The sequence below is a fragment of the Podarcis gaigeae genome (assembly GCF_964106915.1).
Source record: "Podarcis gaigeae genome assembly, chromosome: 1".
Lineage (NCBI taxonomy): Eukaryota > Metazoa > Chordata > Lepidosauria > Squamata > Lacertidae > Podarcis > Podarcis gaigeae.
Window position 1 is genome coordinate 22,894,263 of NC_139678.1, and position 23,724 is coordinate 22,917,986.

The following is a 23,724-nucleotide window of genomic DNA, read 5'->3' on the forward strand; positions in this document are numbered from 1 at the left end:
GAGCTTGTAGTTCGTCTGGATCAGAGGACAGGAACTTCATCTGGCCAGGGTGCCAGATCCTTATCTTCCTCACAGTCCAAGTCTGACAGTCCAATAACACCTGGTGACATATTTTTGCTTACATTCTTTGTATGGGTGCAGCCATGCCATACCTAGCACGTTGGCGCTGATTGCCAGAGCTTGTACAGAGTCCTGTTTGGCACAGTGCAGCACCAGCAGGATGACTGGGGAGGGGGAAAGTGGCCACAATCCCTTCTTTGGGAGCCCACACATTTGTTCATTTGTGTAAAGCCACAGACTGACTCGGTATGAGGCAGTTTCCTATGGGAAAAAATAATAAGGGTGGATACAGACATATCTTCAGTTGAATGCTACCCCCAGGTAGAAAGGGGGAGGAGGAAAATGTACAGCTCATCCCTTTCCCCCTGCACACCTGTCTCACCCCATCCCTATGGCCATTCCCCCAAATCTGCTCTGGAGGGTTGAATAACCCTATGGAACAGCATGGGAGGAGATGGTGCATGTGGCAGAGAGGATTGCCAAAAAACAACAGCTCACCCTTCATCGCACAACTGAGTCCCATCTTTGAATGGAAGGAACCTTCTGCAAGTAGAGGGAGATGTCTGCACCAAATCTATTAAACTATCTTATTGTCAGGAGCTCACTAAGTTCTTTGAGATTTGTTTTAGAGAGGTCAGGGGTCGGGGAGATGCATTTAGGCAGGACTACCTTCCAACAGGTTGATTTCACCCCCAAAGGTGCACTCCTCCATGGTCTCCCAAGACAGACGGATGCCAACAGCAAGTCTGTACAGATAGGGAGCAGGCAAAATATTAGGAATAGATAGAATTCAGAGCAGATTAGGGCATAATTATTCTGGCATCACAATTTTCATCCAAGTGGTGACTTGCACGCACACTCCTCAAAGGGAAATTGTGGCTACTGCAGAAGAACTCCAGCATTTAATACTTCCAAAATTGGTAGTGTAATGCGCCAATAGTTTCCCCCTCCTTTCCTCTGGGACAGTTTCTGTTTCTTTGGTTTTGCAATAAAGAGTACATCATGTTTGGCAGAATATACCAGAAGGCAAATTATCTATGCCACACATTTCAAGGGGAGACAAGAACAGCTAAAACAAGTACCTGACAAGACCTAAGAGAACAGCTATGAATTGTCCTTAAGTCAGCCAAGAGGATCTGCAAACAGATGCAGATCTCCACACATGTAGTCAATTCAACGCAGGCATCAGAATGCACCTTCGTATCCTGATGGTCCTAATGAACTGGTTGGCTGCCAAACTTATTCAGGGCTACGCCAACACTCATCAGCTATATACAGCAAGTTGCCAAGCTATAGCTGGGCTGCAGCCCACACACATTTCTGAGTACTGAAATCTGAAATGAAGGAAAACAAAAGCGGTCCTTGAACAGGAGCCCTTCCCCACCCCACCCCATTTCCCTGTTGTTATTATTCTAAGACAAACATTTCCACACTTGGATTCACCATCAATAGGCCCTGGAATTCATTCGCTCCCTGTCTTCCTTCTAAACTTGTGGTGCGTTAAGCATACAAACAATACAATTATGCTGAGTCATAGGCTAAAATGTAAGAGTTTGCCATGCTGTAGACACCCTCCTGAGACACCTTCATGTGTCATTACTACCTGCTATGTGTAGGCAATGACCACCTTATTCTCTTAAGCATCTTGAGGCATTTAATTGCTTTTAGGTTATCTGTATTCCCCTCTTTTAAATCTGAACTACTCCAGCTCTGTATTTATTTGTTTCCAAACTGTTGCTTCTAGTTGTTTTATAGCATGTTGCTAGTGTGCGTTTGCTTGTTTTATTGGGTATGCTCTTCTTGTTAGCCACTTTGAGACCCTGCTAAAAAGGTGGGATAAAGGACATCCAATTTTAAAGTGGGTGGGATTATAATTGGTGGAATTGTAACTGGATGGACTTGCCCATATGGAAGCTGAAGTTACTCATGTTGGAGGGAAGCTGCCCAATGGATGGACCCACATACTACGCATATCAAGCATTATAATTTGATGGAATTATAATTGGTTGAATTATACCAGGAGACTGCCCATCTAGTCAACATTGTCTGCTCTAACTGGGAGATTCCTTCCAGGGTTTTGTGTGAAGGCTGTTATTTCATATTACATGCTACATGATACTTTCTTTTAACCGGAGATACTGGGGAATGATCATAAGAAGTTCTGCATAGGAAGTTCTGCAAATTATGTGCCACCATCACTGAGTTACAGTCGAACCCCAATACTGAAAATAAATATTTATTTTGTAGTCCTTTGCAGCTCTCTCATATGTGATTGCCAAATTCCTTTTAGTTCAAATGAAATGTGCTAGCCTGGCACATTGCTGGCTAATGCTAAAGACCCGTAGTTGGCATACTTACAGGAACTGAGCTACTGCAAGGACTGTGAAACGGGCAGTAAAGAGTCACTTAAGTCCTTAACTGGAGTGTGAACCAAGGTTCTTCTCTGAATACGATGGACTGAATCTTTCGACACCCACTGACATTACGCATTATGTCATGGCATAAGCACACGCACTGAAAGTCACGTTGTCCGCTGTAGCAAATTGAATACCTGCTCATCCCTGGGTTAAAAGCAACAACCGGCCCCTTTGAGGTTATGCATCAAAACAATTATTCTGACAGATGAATACAAAGGAATACACCTTTAGGCAGCTGGGTGTTTGCTCTTTTGGAAAGGTACAGCCTTCATGGCAAATAAAATTACTTTCTATCAGAGAACAAACAAGGAAACAGCGTCCCTCATTATTTTGACTGGCATATTAGCACCATCAAGTTATCACTGATGCTTCTGAGTTATTTTTTGAATAATTTCAAATAATCCAGTCATTTGGAGAATAAATGCTATAGACTGTAGTACAGGTTGCAGCCCAGTCCTCATGCTAACATGCAGGAGATAAAATAATGATCTGCAGTCCGTGTGTACAAGATAATTCAGCTTGCACTTGGACTAGAGCACCACCCTATCAAGGGAGTGATTTGCAGTTTTTTGTATGTTATCATTGCACAGGCACAGATCCTGAGCTTTTTGATCCAAAGTGAGTTATATTATCCAAGCACATGTAACATTTTTCATGAAGTGTGGGATCTAAAGTGTATATCAAAGTTTAAAAGACCGGACTTGCATAAAGTAAGAAAAATGCTGTGGATTCTTTTAAATTAGCAAGTATATTTTGAGATGAATTTCAGTGGAAATGAGACTCATGCAAGAGTCTCAAGGCTCTGTGAGGTTTTCCCCCCAGAGGCAGAATACACATGTACCATTCTTAGCAGTTATGATGGATTGACCCTTCTTCCATAACAGGAAAAACGACTTACATTACTGGAGCAGTGTAAACAGATGCATAACACAATGCAAGAGACATTACAAAAAGAAAAAAGTCTGCTCTTTTTGTAGTCAGTGAAGGTGAACTTTGTCCAAAATCTGGATTAAACAAGAAAATTTGTTGTACAGCAGGATTCCCCCCCTTGATTTACTTTACATTTTCACTCTATTTTTAGACATCAGCCTTCCACTCTACCTTTGATATAGGGTGTGATAAAAACAAACAAGTGAACAAGTAAATAAGTACATTTCCCCTAAGCTACAGATGTTTTTCTTGGAAAGATATATGGGAATAGATATATTTCTATGGGAATAAAGATGTTGTTGTTTTTTTTACATGTGCACTGGCATTCATGTCTCGCTATTTTGTCTTCCTCTTAAGGTGTATTTTGCAATCAGCTTAAGCAACAGATCAGAGAAGGCCAACAAGTGAAATATGGGGGACTGTTTAACCCAGCAGCTCAGAGGCTGACACTTTTGCACACACTACTGTCATAGCACCCAAGAGGGGTGGAGATCCTTAAAAATTTAGATGTCAGGGCTGTGGTCAGCATCAGGGAGAGAGTCAGGTGGCTAGGAAAAGGGACCCCAGACTGAAGAGTAAGCAGAACTGGAGGACATGCAAGCAGAAGTCCGCCCACCTTTCACCTGGTGGGTGGTGTTGCGGTCAGGTAGCCGGGTCTCACAGTTTACCGGCCTAAGGGACAATACCTCTTCCCTGAATCACGGCCGGCAGCATTATAATTGCTGGGGTTCTGCCCTCTGTGGGACAGCCCCAGTCAATCAGATGGTAGGGTGGGTGTGGCCGCAGGCGATTTAGCCAAGGTGCAGCCGGCTGGGACCCTCTTTCTTGCTCCATCGCCAGATCTCCCTACCCACCTGCCCTCTTTTCATGCTTTGTTCTGATATGACCTTGCTATGTCGGTCGCCATATTGTTGGGGCTGGGTAGGAATTTTTCCCGCTTGTCAAACTGGCACCGGCTATTTGGTTTCCACCTACTTAGTAGCAATCGTCACAGCTTTTGTGAGGTTAGGTATTGGGTAAGCCTTTGTTTGGTTGGAGGGGAGGTTACTGCCTTCACCTGCCCCTCTTTGGTAAGGGTATCTTGTTAAAGGGATCTGGGGTGTGAATCCTGTCCAAAGCCTGGACATGGGCTAGAGCCATGTCATAGCCCCTATGGGGACCCCTTGGGGTACCCCTATTTGATGTAAGCTATAGGGCACCCCTTATCAGTGGTTTACCCTTAAGTGGACTCCCTGCAGACGGGCAGGAGTCAAGATATAGCCTAAGCCAATGCCTAAGCCAAACTGCTCACATCTGTAGCCAATAAACTTGTGGCCTATTTGAACCCATAAACCAAAATACTTCGTGTCAGTGTGTTTTATTGTTCTCCTGGTAACTTTGTGGCATGCAAGGCAGGGTTACATAACAAGACCAGGGGTCAAGACCACAGGACAAACCAGAAGGCAGACACAGATAACAAGTTGGGAGCAGGACCAAAACTATGCAGTGCACTGGTACTCAAGAAGACCTTGTTGATCAACTGGGAAAGGATGTCCTTTACACTACTTCCTGTCTAGGGTGGGGGAGCCTGTGGCTACCTGGGGCAAGTGGAGCCAGAACAAATCTGTAAGTTTCCTACCTGAGAAGCTGCGGTTACATGACTCATCACATGAGGCAGTGGTCAGGATTTCCTAACCGTCTCCCATATTTCACTTGTTGGCCTTCTCCGATCTGTTGCTTAAGCTCATTACAAGATGCACCTTAAGAGAGAATGATGGAGGATATCCACTCTGGTTCTGGAATTGCAATGGGTGGAGAAATGAGCATTTTTTTTAAATTAAAAAAAAAACCCTGCCAGGAAGGATTTAAAAGGGGGAGAGATGAGGAAAAGCTGTGGTTATTCTCTTCATTCCTATATGGTGAAGGGGATAAACTGAGAGCTCTGCTGAGCCCAGGGTTTGTGGACACTATCCCATGCCAAAGGTTTTCGCAGGCTTACCAATATCATCTGGAGGGTAGGGCCGTGTGATAAATCACCAAATCGTTGAAATAACATTGTGATAAGTGTTTCAACAAGGCAATATATGGGTGAACAAAGGTGGAGACTGACAGCTTCCCAGGGGGTAGCTCAGCCAAACCAATACCATAGATACTTTTCAGATGGGCGGGACTCTCTGTCACCGCGAGGAAGCATGGCAAGCCCTTCTGCTGCTGCGGGGGAAATGTGGCGTACCCTCCGCTGCTGCAGGGAGGCATGGCGGGACCCTCTGCCACTGGGGGGAGGCCCAGCAAGGTCTTCTGCCGCTGCCGATATATATTATGATATATCAAGATATTTAGCTGGTGATATATTGTGATGTGGAAAACCAGATGTGGAAAACCAGATATCACCCAGCCCTACTGGAAAGCTAGATGCTGCCCACAGAACACAAGCTGGCTAGCTGTGGGATAGAGCAAAATCTGTACATAAATAAACACACTTAAGAATCTTATTACAGTAATTTTGCTTTGTTGACTCTGCAATGTTTCCAGTTAAGATTGTTTTCTCAAATGGCTTTGCAATTCATTTCTATTGTTGAACGTCAATATAAATTTTCACTTTCAGCCTGACTCAACCAAGGAAGCCATGCCAGATGTCCAATGCATTTGTTTCAGATATTCAGGTTATGACCGGGATTGTTTGCTGAGGTGACGGAAGTCATTTCTGACAAATGAAAGCATTTCAAGGTCAGGTATGCTTGTGGGTGGTTTCCCGTTCAAAAAAGTTCCCTTTCCTGAAACAACTTTTTCAACAATGAAGTTGCTAAGAAAATTATAAATTCTGGGAAATTATTGGAACAGTATCCTGAATTTAACTGCAGTCATCAATGGAAGCAATCTCAGCTTTCAAAACAGAGATTACATGACCCATGTTGCATGCCCAAAAGAATGGCAGGCCACTGTGTGATGTGTGAATTCAGTATATAGAGAGCAAAATGTAAATGGTGAGTCAAACATTCTGTCCCAACTCTACTTGTGGTATCTTCCTAAAAATGGGGGTTTGTGTGTGTGAAATGTTCAACAGTGGACTCCCAGGAAGCAATGTCAGAAACAGCTCTTCATTTCCACCCAGCATGCACTTTTCTGAGGCGTCCTTGCCCCCTGCCTTCAGCTACTATCTGCATCTCATCAGGCAGGGCTGCCACCTTGCATGCAGTCATGCTTCCCTCTTCACAGAAGACTCTCCCCCACTCTATCAGCAGCTGGCTCATTTTATCAAACCACTGGCTCAGCGACTGCTTCATTCTCTCAAGCTGCTCAAGGAGTGTTGCTGCTCTTCCCTTTTTGGCTCAGGCATACTTCCAAGAAACACAAATCCCATTTCTAACACCAGTGTTGCACACAGGGGTGCCTTACCCACAGAGGCTAGTGGCGCAGGGCGCCAGGGTGCCAATTTCTGAGGTCGCCAGGGAAGAGGCAGAGGCTGGATGCAGTGCCTCCCAGCATCAACACGCCGCCCTCGCCATGCCACGCCAATACAGTGCCGTGCCTGGAGCCTCCATCTGCCATGGCCACTGTGGCATGAAGCAGCCGGCTGAGCCAGGAGGCGCCGCATCCAGCCTCCACCTCTTCCCCGCCGGAGGATCCGCCCTCCAGCTGCTGCCCGCCTCCTCTAGCCCTGCCAGCAGTGCTGTCTTCCCTAAAAAAAAAAGTGGACAACTCTGGGAAATGGGGGAGGGCACCAGAGGGAGCATTGCACCACGGCGCCAGATATGCTTAAGACGGTCCTGGTTGCACACCACCCCAATCTCTGAGCCGCGCAAGATTCCAGGGATCCTGGTGCTTACCCAGGCTTTGTGTTTCCTTTGGAAATGAGGCACAGGGGAAACTATGTTGTCTTTGTTGTTTATTTACACATGTATACAACCTAAGCCTATGATGGAGGGGCTCACAGCATTACACTACAAGAGGTTCTTCCTTCTCCCATGGCCACAGTCCTGGACGCCAGCAGAAATCAGCCATGGCCCTCTGTCTCTCTGCTCAGCTTGCTGCATTCAAGAGGCTGCAACTATTTTTCCTCCAACCTACATCACCCTCAACTGCAATCCTGAAAACAACTACTCTCCTTCCAACTGTAAAAATTACTTCAACTAAAGTAGTTAGTTCTAACTTTCTAACTAATTCTGAGCTGAGGGAGGGCCACACTCCCTTTATCCTCTGGCACAGAGCCACTTCCTTTGTCCTCCTAAAAACTCTGCTTTAGTATTACCAGGCTGGCTCCTAGCTTGTATTTCAATCCAGTGTCTGTCACCCAGGAATTAGAAGGGGAGTCCAGGCACCCCACAAACCCATAACATCATCATCATCATCATTATTATTTTCTTTTTACAACTTAATATACTTATGCATCGCTATTATGTCGGAGTGGTCTTGTTTTGCTACCAGTGATAGCACTCAACCACCTAAGGTAATCATTGAGACAAGCAACAATAAGTCGCTGTGTGTATCCTCACACAGAGCAGGAATGAGGAAGGAGTACCTTTTTTTTGAAGCAGACCTTCCCTGTTCATCAATTCTATTTTTGTCATATCCCTTCCTTATTTTGGGTCTTGTCATGCATTTGTCAAATAGAGTAGCCATTGTCACATAAATGAGCCTGGGGCGTGAAGGTTGCAGATAAGACAAGAAGATCATTAAGATATTGAGTAAATGAGAGGAAAGCGAAGTTAACATTTCAGATTTCGTTAAGATAATAGATCTGGCACAAGTCTAAAGGCCTGCTCTTGGATATAGTGAACTTGGAGCAGGGAGTTGGATTTGGTAAGTATTTCTTGTTATTGTTCACTTTTTTTTTGTTTTTCAGGAGAGCCACCTCCACCTGGCTAGAGGCAGGATTCTGAGGGGTTATATCTTCTGACCACCACCTTAGTCATGTTAACTCCCATGTGAATAAATTATCAGAATTATCAGGGCTATCACAAGTCTTCAAGTCAGGATATTGCCTCATAGAATTGCCACATGGATAGTCCTGCTAACAGAAACTGAGCAGGAAATCTATAATGCTATTTTGAAACAGTGAGTTTCTATAGATGCTTCTAAGAAATAATCCCATTAGGTGATTTGAAATTTGGTGGAGTTTGTCATCCGCCAGAAGCATCTCAAGGTCCACCTCTCCCCATATAAACTGGACTCTGCAATCATCATCTTGAGGCCCTTCTTTGTGTGCCTCCAGAGGACGGCAACACAAGAACGGGCCTTTTCTGAAGTGGGTCCCCATTTGCGGAATGCTCTCCCCAGGAAAGTTCATCTGGCACCTTCATTATACATCTTTAGGTGCCAGGCAAAACCCTTCCTCTTCAACCAGACTTTTGGCTGATTAATATTCTACAGCCTTTTAAATGTGTTTGTGGAGGGGGGGTTATTGTTTTGTTTTTGTTTTAAGTATTTATTTTGTACTTTTTATTTTGTATCCTGTATTTTTATCTTGTGATCTTCAGATGAAGGGTGGTATAGAAATAAATAAATTAAAATCAATCAATCAAGAATCAATCTCTGCTGGAAACCATAATCCACCGTACAAATGAGCCTTGGCTGTGGTACTCAGAATGTGTCCATGCCACAGACTGTGTGCCACTGCTTTTAGATGGTGTAAATAAAAATATCAATGTTAGCTCAGAGGTAGACCTGCAAGCAGAAGATCCATGGTAGGGCTGAGAGAGGTAAAGGTAAAGGTAAAGGTACCCCTGCCCGTACGGGCCAGTCTTGCCAGACTCTGGGGTTGTGCGCCCATCTCACTTAAGAGGCCAGGGGCCAGCGCTGTCCGGAGACACTTCCGGGTCACGTGGCCAGCGTGACAAAGCTGCATCTGGCGAGCCAGAGCTGCACACGGAAACGCCGTTTACCTTCCCGCTGGTAAGCGGTCCCTATTTATCTACTTGCACCCGGAGGTGCTTTCGAACTGCTAGGTTGGCAGGCGCTGGCACCGAGCAGCGGGAGCGCACCCCGCCGCGGGGATTCGAACCGCCGACCTTTCAATCGGCAAGTCCTAGGCGCTGAGGCTTTAACCCACAGCGCCACCTGCGTCCCAGGGCTGAGAGACTCCTGCTTAAAACCCTGGGGAGCCACTGTCAGTCAGCATACACAATACTGAGCTAGATGGATCAACAGTCTGACTCTGTGTAAAGCAGCTTCCTATGTAGGTTCTCCCAGTTTGGGTTTACAATTAGGAAACCAAACAAAAAATATAATCTATAAATAACTGGGCAGGCATGGGGTGTGCATGTGTGTGATCCAGCTTTGTTAAACCAACCCCTGGTCCCTGAATGTCAGGCTGAACTTGATTTAAACAGGGAAAGCCCTTTTATTCCTCTCACCACCCATGAGCAAAGGACAGACCAAAATATTGCAAACATGGAAATTACAGTATTTGCTGTAGTCTAGCTTTAGGGCACACAAGAAAGGCTACTGCATCCGGCTGTTTTTTTGCTCTCTCTCTTTTTTTAAGCCCAAGGCTGGTAACCAAAGGAAGTTAGTTTTGGTGCCTCAGGCAGTGTTTCCCAACCTTGTGCCTCCAGCTGTTTTTGGACTACAATTCCCATCATCCCTTGCCACTGGTCTTGCTAGTCAGGGATGATGGGAGTTGTAGTTCAAAAACAGCTGGAGGCACAAGGTTGGGAAACACTGAATTAGAGAACGGAAGAGCAGCTGCTGCACCTGCTTGCAAGCTTCCTGAAGAGGAAGGCCGACCCGTTTCTGTGCAAGAGTTAAAAAAACAAAACCCAACCAATAACCGCCAGAAAACCTGCTGCGGTACTTACGATAGAGGAACAACATTTTCCAGCAATGGGATGTGGCAGAAGGTTGCAGAGGTAGCTGGTGCAGACTAGAGGAGTCTAGGTAAGAGAAAGGAAACACTATCGAGGTAGACAGTTGAGGAAAGTTTTGCGCCCGGCCGAGGGCTAGCAAGCGCGTAGAAGGACCGTTGCATTTGCAAAGTGCCTATTGGGAAGAGGGGGATCGTCGCCTTGGTTCGGCGCCAGAAAAGAGCGGGAAGGGACCCGCCTTAAGCCCACCGAGAACTGGTGGCGTTTACGCGTAAAAGGGGGCCAGGGGCAAAAAGCGTTTCGCGCGCAGCGTAAGGCAGCAGGTGTCGGTTTTAGGAGAGGAAGAGAGAGGTGCATAAAGCCGCTTCAGAGGTGCAAGTCGGGAACCCAATTAAACTGAGCCGGGCAGGAAAAAGGAAAGGCGAGCGGAGGTGAGGAGAAGCTGGAGCCGCCCCGGGGCAGTCGCTCCTCTCCAAGGCGCGCGTGCGCGCGGTCCTCTCCTTTTTCTCCTCCCCTCCCCCGGGGAAAGTTGGTGTCTTGGAGCCGGTTTTCCTCCTCGTGGGGAGAGGGGGGCAAGTCGTCGTCGTCGACCCCGTGTCCCTCATCTGGTTGGAAGCTGGAGATAGTGGCCGCCTAGCGCGCGCGCGCCCCGGGGACCAGCCAGGTGCGCTTCTGCCTCACAGAGGGGCTGAGTCGTCCGCTGGAGTGCGGTCAGGACCGTCCCCGAGGGAGCAAAGAAAGCGAGAGGAGGATGAAGGGACCTGACCGGAGTGGCCTCGCTGCTGAGGTAGACCCCTTGCCCATCTGTGCCAAACGACAGCTTCCCCGGATAGTGGCACGTCTTCTGAATGTGGGGCGGCTGGAAGGGGATGGGGCTAGGTGGCCTTAAAAACCCCCAACAACAACAAATCTGCTTTTGTCTGAAAGGCCAAAAGTTCAAGAGCTGCAGAGTTTCCCCAGCATCATTATCTGTTTTATTTACGCCTGTCGGGAAGCTATTAGAGGAAAATGTGCCCGAAGGCATGGTACTGATCCTAAGTGGGGCAGGTGACTCCTAGTAGGGAGAGTATTGGTTTTCAGGAACTACCTCTTTGGTGCTTTAGTGAAAGTTCGTGCTTTGGGACTTTCGTTGATCTTGCCCATTCATTCCTCATCCAGCTGTGCTGATTAAAGCAGAATTGTTTGAAACTCAGATCTCGAAAGTATGTGTGATAGTTCTCTGTAAAGTGTCCAGAATGCAATCCTAATTCCTCACAGTTGATGTATTCAGCCCCTCTGCCTGCTAAAAACCCTGGCAACTATATTAAAGCAAATGTAATGTTAACAAAATTCACTCACTCTTACTGATGAGTCTTTGTGTTCATTTGTTCAACTGAATTAGTGCCCTGCATTTCTCTAAATGCTGGGAATTGAATCCAGATGCTGTTAGTTTTGCTAAAATTCTGTTGAAATCAGTTGTGATGAAGTGAGTCACAACTAACTTCTCTCATTGATTTCAGTGGGACAATAGATCTAGGCCTACAAGTTGGATATAATTGATAAACTAGTCAGCTAAAGTTTTAATTGCCTGTTAACAGAGGAATCTTAGCTTATTCTTAGTTCTGCCATGAATTTACTATGTTGTCTTTGGCTCAAGACACTCAGTTTCTCGATCTATAAAATGGGAGTACTGCCTGCTATTGTTCCTATCTAAGCACGCCACTTGTATTTTTACAGAATTGGTAAAATGGGATCAAATCTTCTATGTGTAACCCCATCTTGGTTTCTATTTATCCACTACCCTCTAGCTTTAGCATGATCTCTGGAAACTGGCTTTTATATATATTGATACTACTACATGGTAAGAACTCTTAGAGTAAATGCATCAGTTCAGTAAATCACTATTTTAAAAAAATAAATACTCTTTTAGCATCCATTAGAGCAATTTATCGGTTTTGTTCTAGTTATAAGCAGTATGTTTATTGAAGTATATCTTCTATGATATTGATATCAGAACAGAGAAATCTTGTATTTGTTAACCCCTAAGGAATCCCAGTGTGTTCAATAGACTAAGTAACTGGGCATAGGATTGCATCTTTAAATAACAAAACAGATGCATCGTGCTTTAATATTTTTGTCTGTCAGCCCAGACGTCTTTCATTCAACATTACATTGGTGAGGAGTCATGATATCAGAACATTCTGTTCCAATGCCTAGACTATATTCCTGTACACTCATTTTGAGCACCTGACCAGTTGGGTGTGTTCAAGTGTGTCTAGCCATTTGACGTAACTCATTAAATTCAGACCATTTTGGTTCGAACTAGCCTTGTAACTTTTAAGTCTGGGCACATTCCTGTCTTCTTGATTAAGGTTCACCAGTAGAGTCCTGGTTGCTTTATCATAGCACTGTTAGTGGCTGCTGTGGAAAAGGCAAATTCCATGTTAAGGATAATTGGGAAAGGAGTTGAAAATAAAACTGCCAATATGTCATTAAACAAATCTACGGTGTGGCTGCACTTGAGAGTACTGGGTACCGTTCTGGTTGCCTCACCTTAAAAATGGGTATTGTAGAGTTAGCTGGAGTGGCTTCCCAGTTAGGAAAGGTTACAGCATTTGGGACTATTTTTGTTTAGACAGAAATGTCAGTAAGAGCTGACACGATGGAAATTATGCATGGCATGGAGAAAGTGATTAGAGAAAAACCTTTCTCCCTCTCTCATAACACCAGATCTCTGGGACATTCAAAGAAGCTGAACGTGTGAGGATTCTGGACATACAAACAGAGTACTTGCTCACACAGCACAGAGTTTAACTATGGAATTTGTGCTCACAAGTGGCAGTGTTGACCACTGACTTGTATGCCTTTAAAAGAAGATTAGACAAATTCATGTAGGATAAGTCTATCAGTGCCTACAAATGATGTTGGCTATGTTCTGTCTCCCCTGTTGGAGTGTCAATATGCTTCTGAATATCAGTTGCTGGAAACCACAGGAGGGAAGAATGTTGCACACAGGTTCCTTCTTGCAGGTTCCCCATAGGCACCTGGTTTGCTTCTGTGAGAAGAGAACGCTGGACTAGATCACCTGTTGGCCTGATCCACCAGGCTCTTCTTGTTTTCTAGCGTTCATTGCTGCCATTCAAATCAAGGTGTCCATCAACATTCCAATCACTTTTGTGCCAGCCTAAATTCACCTAAATTAAAGTTACCATGTTATGAAGCATAACAGATGCATTCACTTCCATTTACCACACTTGCCACTTCCTCTGCATGCTTCCTTATCCAACTGAATGAATGTATTTGCAAGTTATGGGAACAATGTTATCAGCAGAATAAATTGTAGTACGTGAATTGGGTGTTTGCCTAATGCAGCATTAGAAGTGTGTACGGGATAACTCTGATAGTTGTTACTAGGCTCCTTAGCATTTTCAAGTATTTTGTTGGTACTTCTTGCACTGGCAAAATTAGGCTAACACAATGTTGTCAGTTGCCTCGGGGTTAAAAATTATTAACCTTTGGCCCTCTTGCCCTGTGATGTTGAGCGTCTGCATTCTGGAATTTTTTATGGGAATTTTTTTTTCTTTAAACCATGATATATGTGAAAGGACTCTGGTTTATTGCTGTTCTCAAAGAATCTCTGCTTTGTAAAAATGTTGACATTTTTGTTTTATGGTTACCCAGTGCATCAAGTTTTCTCTTCTCATTTTAAAGGCCCAGAAATAATTTTGATTCTATTTTGACCTTTTAAATGTAAAACTTGATAAAGCCCCAGTTGAGAGTGGCCAGAACTGCGTGATGAATCCAGCCAACGGTATTTTTCAGATACAATGTCAGATGTGAGCAGTGCTTTGTTTTTTCCTGGTGGAATGCATAGTAATGGCACCTTTGACACTTGACACCACAGAGATGCCAGATGATTCACAGGTGGGCAGCAACCTGTCAGAATGGCCCACAGAGATGGATGGAAGTAAGGATCCAACCCACTTGCCAGAAAAAGGTCCCTCACCCCTGCTCTTGCATTACTAACTAGAAATTTAGAGTAGGACTGGCCCTAAAATATATCATTTCTCACAATGGGACAAGACCTCTGTGTTCAGACTATTCTTGTTTACCTCTGTGAATCTTATAAAATTATGTGTGCCGAGACTAAACACCAGTGTACTGCAAGTAAAAAGAAACAAAACAAAGGAGGGTGTATAGACACATTGAGGTCTGGAAACAGATGACATCTTTTACAAACATTTAAATGTCCCACTTGGGGTGCTAGCTGGATCCAGGCACCGGCCATATAGCAAGCTGTTTTTGCTTCCTATTGGTCCTATGCAAGTGCATTGCGTGGCTATTCCCTCCCCCCCCACAGGTGTAAAGAATAAAGACACAGGACACAAGAATTTAAGTTAATGGGCGAAAATGGCCACAACTTTATTGATTACAGGTAAGAGAGGTATTGGCTTTAGGCATTGGCCCCTAACCGACTATCCGGTCTAACCGGGAAGGGTTAAACACCAACAGGGGGAGCTACCTGAGATGCGTATCCCTAGGCGCTCCCCGAGGGGTTACCGCTCGGGGGCGCGCTTTAGGCCCTAGCCTCCGTAGGTTTCGGACGAGGCGTCGCCCCTCGGAGTCCTTTAACGAACTACCCTTCAATCATTGGGGGAGGTGATGGCGCTCCTCCCCCCCGACCTCATTTGCATGACAATACCCCGGCCAATGCCTACCGCTAAAACCGGGAAAGTTGTGACGAATTTGCTACGAGGTAGGCGAAAAACCAAGTGGCTCACGAACCAGCCAATTAGCCAAATGGGAAAAAATTCCTACCTGGCCCCAGACGGCAACCGGCCGAAGCCCATAGCAAGGTCGATGGCGGAACCTAAAGGGTGGGTGGGTGGGAATTCGCGCTCGCTGCCAGGGAGAAAAGGGGCGAGCCGGTGGCTGCCCCGACCTTATGTGGCCTCTAGGAGGCCCGCCCCTGCCGCCAGCCGGTTGGCTGGCACGCGGGGGTGTGACTGGGGAATCCCTGAATCGCGCGAGGCTGTCCTCAGCCTCGCCGGAACGTGGGGGGTGACTGGGGAAACCCTGTAACCCCGCGAGGCTGACCTCAGCCCCGCGGGAGTGTGGGAGGGGTCGTGAGCCCGCAACTCCACCCCCTCCTGAGGATCGGTAGTGGCATTGCGTGGCTATTCCCTCCCCCCCCACAGGTGTAAAGAATAAAGACACAGGACACAAGAATTTAAGTTAATGGGCGAAAATGGCCACAACTTTATTGATTACAGGTAAGAGAGGTATTGGCTTTAGGCATTGGCCCCTAACCGACTATCCGGTCTAACCGGGAAGGGTTAAACACCAACAGGGGGAGCTACCTGAGATGCGTATCCCTAGGCGCTCCCCGAGGGGTTACCGCTCGGGGGCGCGCTTTAGGCCCTAGCCTCCGTAGGTTTCGGACGAGGCGTCGCCCCTCGGAGTCCTTTAACGAACTACCCTTCAATCATTGGGGGAGGTGATGGCGCTCCTCCCCCCCGACCTCATTTGCATGACAATACCCCGGCCAATGCCTACCGCCACACGAGCCGCATTAAGCAGGCTCGCCGCCAATACCCTCAGACCTGTAACCAATCCCTAATTCCCCTAAAAATGTCCGCAAGCCAGATATCGTTGCCGGCATCAGATAAATGCACGCCATCCCAGCGATAAAGCGTATCTTTGCAATATTGAATTTCGGGGTGTTTGATAACTCGTCCGCCCAACGCGGCCACCCTGCGCCCGACGTTGCGCTCCACGATTCGCCTGGCTTTATCCACCGCAGCGGGTTTCACCGCATCCCGCCAATGCCGCCTTTCCAACAAGGAAGACCAAAATAATGTAGTGTTAGCGTGAGACGCCTGTAACCGTTCCAAATCATTTATAATGTTCCACATTAAGTTCACCCCTTTCCTATATGCCAGGTCGTTCTCACCCAGTTGTATGACCAAGGCATCCGGGGCACCCTCATCCGCGATTTTTTGGGATATGACTAGGAAGAATTCTTCCCAACGCATACCCCGCCTAGAGATCCATGAAACTTTAACATAGTTAGGTAGCTTGAGGTCAGCGTCCCAACGCCTAAATTCCGCTCGGCGTTTCGCCCAATGAACGATACTGTGACCGATAATCCACAGTTGCACCAAGGCAGCACCTGGAAGAATAGAATAAGAGAGCCGGGTAAGGGGAGAGTAAAGACCAGCGGGGAATTAAAAGGGCTTACGAATGTAGCCCTTATATGCGTTGGATTTCCAGCGCCCCATTTCCATAATCCTCTCAGCAGGGAAGCCCATATGTACGGCGGTAGTCGCTGCCCCAATGCGAAAGGAGTGTGCGGCGTACTCCTCCTGTGGAAGACCAATGGCTGCCACTGCCTTACGCATGACTCTCGTGAACTGATGTTTGGAAAGAAAGGAGCCATCAGCATGAACGAAGAAAGGGCCATTAAAATTCGGTCTCACGCACAGATATTTTCTAGCATCTTTTACTGGGCAAGGGCCAGCCCTCTGGGTTGCCTGGAGGCGGATCAAGGTTCCCCTGCCAAGCTGATCGGTTTTGGAACTGCGGATTTTTAGCAACACGTGCGAGCTGGCAACTGTTACGTCCCCCAACAACAGGCCCCTATTGGCTGTAAGGTGTTCGCAGACCACCTCGCCAATGCGTAACGCCCCGAAAAATGCGAAGGAAAATGCTGCGGAGAATAATCTGGCCTCATACCTAGACCAACAAAGGACCCTAAGCTTCCTGCGTATTTGGGTAAGTATGTCAAGCGTTATGGGCCTTCTACCATCTTGGCCCTGCGGTCTGGCCCTGCGCCAGCCCTCCAGCATTTTGCGAACTACAAAATGTGAACAGGGATCAACAGAGAATAAAGCTTTAGAAAAGAAAGATATCGCTGCCGAATGGATGTTGAGGGTTTTGGGGGCCCGACCCAGATCGCGAAGCTTAACCATATACTCGATGACTTCTGACTTAGATGGCGGCCTGCCAGGCCTAAACCTCTCCTTCTTCCTGCGGAAAGACGTAAAGTCTAGCCATGCCTTATTGTAAGATTTAAGGGTGGAAGGCGCCAGCGCAGACAATACTCCCTTTATTGCTTCTCGTTCCCAATACTCCAGAGGTGCTCCGGAAACGGTTGCGGCTGCTGCTGCGCATCCGGCGCCAATGAGCGAAAGCGTTCCATCTGGAAACGAGATAGAGCATCCGCAATGTTATTGTCTATACCAGGAACGAATTTGGCGGAAGCGTGGAGGTTCAACCGCAGGCATGAAAGAACGAAATACCGCAAAAGCGAAGCAACCCTTGGGGAATGCGCGGATTGCCTATTTAAGACCGAGACCACCGCCTGGTTGTCCGTCCAGAAACAAACTCTATGATTTCTAAACTGCTCTTCCCAGATGTGGATTGCGACAACTATTGGGAAGAATTCCAGGAATGTCAAATCGCGCAGTATTGGTTTACCTTGCCACGAGGGAGGCCAGCGCTGGGCGCACCACTGACCCCTGAAGTAAACGCCAAAACCTAGGGACCCGGCTGCATCCGAATGTACCTGAAAGTCCGATTGCAGCACCAAAGTATCCTGCCATAAAGATATGCCATTAAAACCATCTAGGAATTGCAACCAGACTTGCAGGTCAGACTTCACAGCCTTAGAAAGGCGAACCCTATGATGCGGAGACCGTAAACCCGCTGACAGCTTAGCTAGACGGCCGCAAAAGGGGCGGCCAGGGGAAACCACACGGCAGGCAAAGTTGAGGTGCCCCAAAAGGGATTGAATTTGCCTCAAGGTGACCTTCTTTAAGGGGAGCATTTGGCCAATAAGTTCTTTTAAGGCAGCCAACTTCTCGGATGGTAGCCGCGAAGTTTGGGCCAATGTATCCAGTTCGATCCCCAAATAAGTCATGGTCGTGACTGGGCCCTCTGTTTTTTCGTTCGCCAGGGGGACACCCAATTCGCTGGCTAGGGCTTCAAAAGCTTGGAGCAGGGTCCCGCACTCACCGGCGCTCCTTGCCACCAGAATAAAATCATCGAGGTAGTGCCCTACCCCTTCGGAGCCAGTCCTGAACTTCAAAGCCCATTCTAAAAATGTACTAAAGGTCTCAAATGAAGCACAGGCAATAGAACAACCCATAGGCATGGCTTTGTCGATGAAGAAATCACCCTGGAACTTGAATCCCAACCAGCGGTAGTCATCTGGGTGAACTGGGAGAAGGCGAAATGCCGACTCAATGTCGCATTTTGCCATAAAGGCGCCCGTACCAAAACTCCTCACCAACCGCACAGCTTGATCGAAAGATGCATACTTCACCGTGCACATTTCTTGGGGGATGGCGTCATTGACTGAGGCACCCTTAGGATAAGACAAGTTATGTATCATTCGAAATTCGCCGGGAGCCTTCTTAGGGACAATACCGAGGGGAGAAATATGCAAACCTTCAATGGGAGGGGAAGAAAAGGGACCGGCCACCCTCCCAGCCGCGATCTCTTTTTGGATCTTTTTTGCGGCAATGTTGGGTCGTTCAAGCACAGACTTCTGGTTGGGAGGACAACTAGCGTTAGGGGTGAAGGTAACTGGGATTCTAAACCCCTTAGAGAACCCTTCATCTAACAAGCCGGCCGCTTGTCTATCTGGGTAAAGCTTTAACAGTGCTCTCAGGGGCTGTAATTTTATCGGGGAGTACGCCAGGCTGAGGGAAACGTTAGTACCGGGCCCCAGATGGTCCTTGTGCGGTACCCGCAGGTCCCGCGGGGGCACCTCGACTACCCCGTGTGAGGTGACCCCTGCCTCCACGAAAGGGCTGCTGCCTCCCTTTGTAGCAGTTGATTGCAGGGTGGCTGCCCAAGCACTTGTCACATTCGTGCATGTACTTACAAGCTGTGCGCAGGCAGGTACCCTTGTTGAAGTCCCAACACTGTCTACGGCGTTGCGACTCAACCTTACCGGACTTCGGCTGCCCAGAGGATTTCTTTTCGATGTTCGGTCCCACATGCTCCAACCAGCAGTTGTTGTCCTTTTGGTCCCAGCGCGTCGAGGAGAGCGTTGAGGCGTTCCTCCGGAATTCCTCATCATACGCCAAGGCGGCCTCATCGCCTGCCAACTCCCGAGCCCGCCTGACGTGCGCAAGATAAGCCGCGAGGTGCATGCCTCGCTTCGGATAACAACCAGCCACTACTGCCATAAAAACTTGATACCCGTTAAGCCAATTCTCGAACGTTCGTTCAACCCGAGGAGCCCTGTACCTCTTTTTACCGTAATACCTTCTTTTCTCACCCTTACCCTTAACTTGAGCTGGGGGTACCAATGAAAACATGTCAACGTAATCGCCATTCAATATCTTATTCCGCTTCCTCTTAGAGAGGAGATTCCCCAGAACAAAGTCTGTGGCTGCATGGGTTGAGACTTTAACGTCCTGGACCAGAGCGCCATCCTTCCAGTCAAGGGTGCCGTTAAAGGCTTTTCTGTGAGAATTGGCCCTCCTTTCATGCATCCACCGTGGAAGACCTGTGTCTTCGCCCTCCCCCCAATATGTCTCCAAGGGAGCATCACTATCCTCTTCCGAAGAAGAAGTACCTGTCTCATCGTCAGAATCTGAAGTATCTTCCTTCCTGCTCTTCTTCGACCGATGCTTCCTCTTCGACTTCCGTTTACGGTTCCGTGAGACCCCATCACTATCCCCTTCCGGAGAAGAAGTGCCAGTCCCATCGTCAGAATCTGAAGTCTCTCCCTTCCTGCTCTTCTTCGACCGATGCTTCCTCTTCGACTTCCGTTTACGATTCCGTGAGACCCCATCGCTCGGGGCGGGGTCATTGGTGACCTGGGTCGCCTGCTGTGGCAGTATCTCCTCGTCCGATGACGAACCCTCCGAGGAGCTCTGCCGCACTTGGTTGTCCTGGAAAACACTAGGCACATCCATTATCTCCTGACTTGGACCCGCAGAGGTGGCAGCCGGGGGTCTTGGCTTAGCCCTAGGCCTCTGAGCAGGTGCCTTGCCTTTTTGCTGGCCAGACTTAGGCTTTTGAGTACGCGCAGTTTGTTGACGTGTACGAGGCCTGCTAGGGGCCTGCTGGGCCGTGGAAGCTGCGCTGGTAGATGGCCCATCCTGATCCTGCTGACTGGGGAGAGTATCCGGGATAATATCCTGAGTCACCTCAACAATGTTTGGAGAGGGAGTGATGGGTGCCCTACACTGGGCATAAAAGGATTGCAGAGCGGAAAGTAACTGGGCCATGGCCTGAGGGTTGCCCGGACCTGTTGGCACCAGGACATTACCGGGCTGAGGTGCCTGAGGGTTACTGTTGCCCTCCATCGCAAACAGGAAGGCAAAAGCCAAAAGGCTGCGCGGCGCGCCGGGTTAGATTAGCGCACCACCAGAGGCAGAACGATATTTAGAAAGAATCTCAAGCTGATTGTTTCAGGCTCGAAAACGTGACGGGGCGTGCTTGTCCACTTGGCCTATCTTAAAGTGATATAGTACAAAATAAAGGTAAAAGGAATATCAATATATATAAATTTATTTTTTATTTTATTTTATTTTTATTTTTTTTATTTTATTATTATTATTATTATTTATTTATTTTTTATTTTATTTTATATATATATATATATATTTATTATTATTGTAATTTAAAAAAAAAATATTTATTTATTTATTTATTGTATTTATTTATTTTATTATATCTCTATTTTTTATTTATTTTATTTTATTTTTTATTAGTTTTATTTATTTACCTATTTTTATAATCAAGCCCCAGCAATGACAATTTGAAAAAAAAAAATTGCGTCTACCAGCGATCAGTGGCTGCAACTGAAAATAAGGATCTAAATTGAGCTAGAGAAAAGGGCTGCAATTATATTTTCTGCCGCTAGATGGCAGTGTCCGCCAAGAGTTTGGTAAAAACCCCCGCAAGAAACTGGAGCTTAAGTCTCAGCACGCCACGTAAAATAAAATTTAAAGCACACACCACACTAAATAACAGTAACTGGCAAATGCAGAAGCGATGCAATATGAATTGTGTATCAGCTTAATATAAATTAACAGCTAGGGGTGTAGGAATAAGGCTGCCCAGCTCCCGGCTAGCTGCGCTGGGAGAGCGTCCCCAGTTGGGGCTCGGGGGCGTGCAGCTAGGAAATCACAGTAATAATTCAGGCAGAACCACAGCAATATAAGTAAATTCCTAAACAAAAGGCAAGAATATAGAAAAAACGTTCTAAATGCAATTGCCAGGCCCCTCTCCCTTAAACAAAATGGCTGCCGTAGCTTCTCCTGAGGCCTCCCAAGATGCTGGGAGAGCGTCCCCAGTTGGGGCTAGGGGGCGTGCAGCTAGGAAATCACAGTAATTAATTCAGGCAGAACCACGGCAATATAAGTAAATTCCTAAACAGAAGTCAAGAATATAGAAAAAAAAAAACGTTTCAAATGCAATTGCCAGGCCCCTTCCCCTTAAACAAAATGGCTGCCGTAGCTTCGCTTGAGGCCTCCCAAGATGGCGACTGGCAAAACGCTACTCTGCCCTCACTTAAAATGGCTTCCCTGCCTTCACCACGTGGTTCAGAACTGAGACGCTCCTCAGGCAACCGGCAATGGGCAGAGACCCTCCCCCAAAGCGCTGACGACCGGCTGCATGCAGTATACAGGGGTTGCAGATGCCGCCTCTAGCACAGCGCCCAAACACCCCCCCAAAGGCGCCCACCGAAGCTCCCTTTTTCCGCCAGAAAAAACCTCAAGCAAGCGCTGAAGCGGCTCGCTGCTCGACGGTCCTTGGCGATGCTCCCCGGAGGAGGAGTAGCTGTGCTGGTAAGGGGGAGAGTAGCGTCGACGATTTGAAGGAGGCGCGGGGGGGCTAGAGGTCGAAGGAGAGTCTCCTGAATCCCAGCCGAGGCACACGGAAGAGGGAATCCAAATTAAGGCAGCCGCGCTAAGAAGACGATCCAAGTATTCGCGCTCGCTGCCAGGGAGAAAAGGGGCGAGCCGGTGGCTGCCCCGACCTTATGTGGCCTCTAGGAGGCCCGCCCCTGCCGCCAGCCGGTTGGCTGGCACGCGGGGGTGTGACTGGGGAATCCCTGAATCGCGCGAGGCTGTCCTCAGCCTCGCCGGAACGTGGGGGGTGACTGGGGAAACCCTGTAACCCCGCGAGGCTGACCTCAGCCCCGCGGGAGTGTGGGAGGGGTCGTGAGCCCGCAACTCCACCCCCTCCTGAGGATCGGTAGTGGCACTGATTGCATTTCTCATAATTGTTTTAGGAGAGATTTATTCCTTTGAAAGGGTCTATGAAAATGCATAGATGGTTATAAGTGTGAATTTGCCTTTCAGGTTGTCCATAGTCTTGTAGGCATTTGGTTTCACAGGTGCACACCCCATAAACACAAACCAAGTGACTGTAAGCTGATGGAGAGATAACCCATTGAATCTGACATTCATGGCATGTGACATTCTTTATGATGTGGCTTTTTAATCAAGATTGGACTATGGCCAATATGCTGCTAGCAGACATTCTTGGTTCACTGCTACAAATTTATTTGCCATGCTCATCCTGGAAAGTATCCCTTCCCTTTCTGGAGAGCATAGGATGATGAGCCCCATCTCTTCTCCTGAACTTGGGGTTTAAGAATGCAAGTTAGGCGAACGTTTCTGACCTTGCACTGTGATTCAGAAGTGCTCTGAGTAACTAAAAAACTTAACACACTGCATGAGAAGCCTCTACTCGTGAACCTAAGGTACACTTGAGAAGAAAGATCCTGTACCAGTTTTTACAATTTGCACAAGTCTTAAAAATTGCTACCGGTACTTTTATGTTTGTTTGTTTTTTCCTTTATTGATTTAAAATAAATACATTTATGGAAAAACAAACAAACATATAATCAAACAAACAATAGAAAAATCAATCAAACAAATCAAACAAACAACCACAATATAAGGAACAACAAAATTAGTATAGCTAACATCCTTTATACTCCTGAGACTGAAAACAATTATAAAAGAGAAAAGAATTAAAAATGACTTCCAATTAATCTCACTGTACTTTATCTGTCAATTACTTTATACCGCACAGTTACATATTTCTTATATAGGCACACTTGAGAAGAAAGATCCTGTACCGGTTTTTACAATTTGCACAAGTCTTAAAAATCACTACTTTTATGAATGAGGGAATGTGCTACAAATTCTTGGATTCCCCACTTGTCTATTCATATGAGTAGTGTTCTAATAATTAACTAGAGTACTTGCAGTTATATATGAAAATGCTTGGGACCTGATTCTGCAAATTGAGGGTGTTATTTGCAAAGAACTATGATGTGACTGATTGCATATTTTTAGACGCCAGGCGAGAATGTTCCTCTTCAGCCTGGATAGCTCAGTTGGTTAGAGTGTGGTGCTGATAATGCCAGGGTTGCAGGTTCGATCCCCATATAGGATAGCTTCATAATCCTGTATTGCAGGGGGTTGGATTAGATGATCCTCAGGTCCCTTCCAACTCTACAATTCTATGATGCAGCCATGGTTTTGACCTGAAAAATGTTTTAGCATCCACACAGTGTC

At 46.8% G+C, this 23,724-nt stretch overlaps 1 protein-coding gene and 1 long non-coding RNA gene across 6 annotated transcripts in view; one reads left to right on the forward strand and one right to left on the reverse strand.

Moving 5' to 3' along the window:
• Positions 1-1,041: 1,041 nt before the first annotated feature.
• Positions 1,042-10,301, reverse strand: LOC310844875. Of its 2 annotated transcripts, none has more exons than XR_014564370.1 (2): positions 10,184-10,301; positions 1,042-6,090 (listed from the first exon to the last, which is right to left on the reverse strand). It is a non-coding gene; the product is annotated as an uncharacterized lncRNA (long non-coding RNA). The 2 variants fall into 2 exon arrangements; XR_014564371.1 differs by lacking the exon at positions 10,184-10,301 and adding an exon at positions 7,906-9,079.
• Positions 10,190-23,724, forward strand: part of TC2N (tandem C2 domains, nuclear) — a 39,555-nt gene continuing 26,020 nt past the window's right edge. The window contains exon 1 of one of the 4 annotated variants that reach the window (XM_083735315.1): positions 10,190-10,262. Coding sequence is in view for 1 of the 4 variants with exons in the window: in XM_083735313.1 (XP_083591439.1) it covers positions 10,941-10,976 (36 nt within the window). In the remaining 3 variants the exon portion in view is untranslated. Of the gene's footprint in view, positions 10,263-10,624; positions 10,977-23,724 lie in introns of those variants that run through there. The other 3 variants (XM_083735316.1, XM_083735313.1, XM_083735314.1) reach the window with 3 other exon arrangements.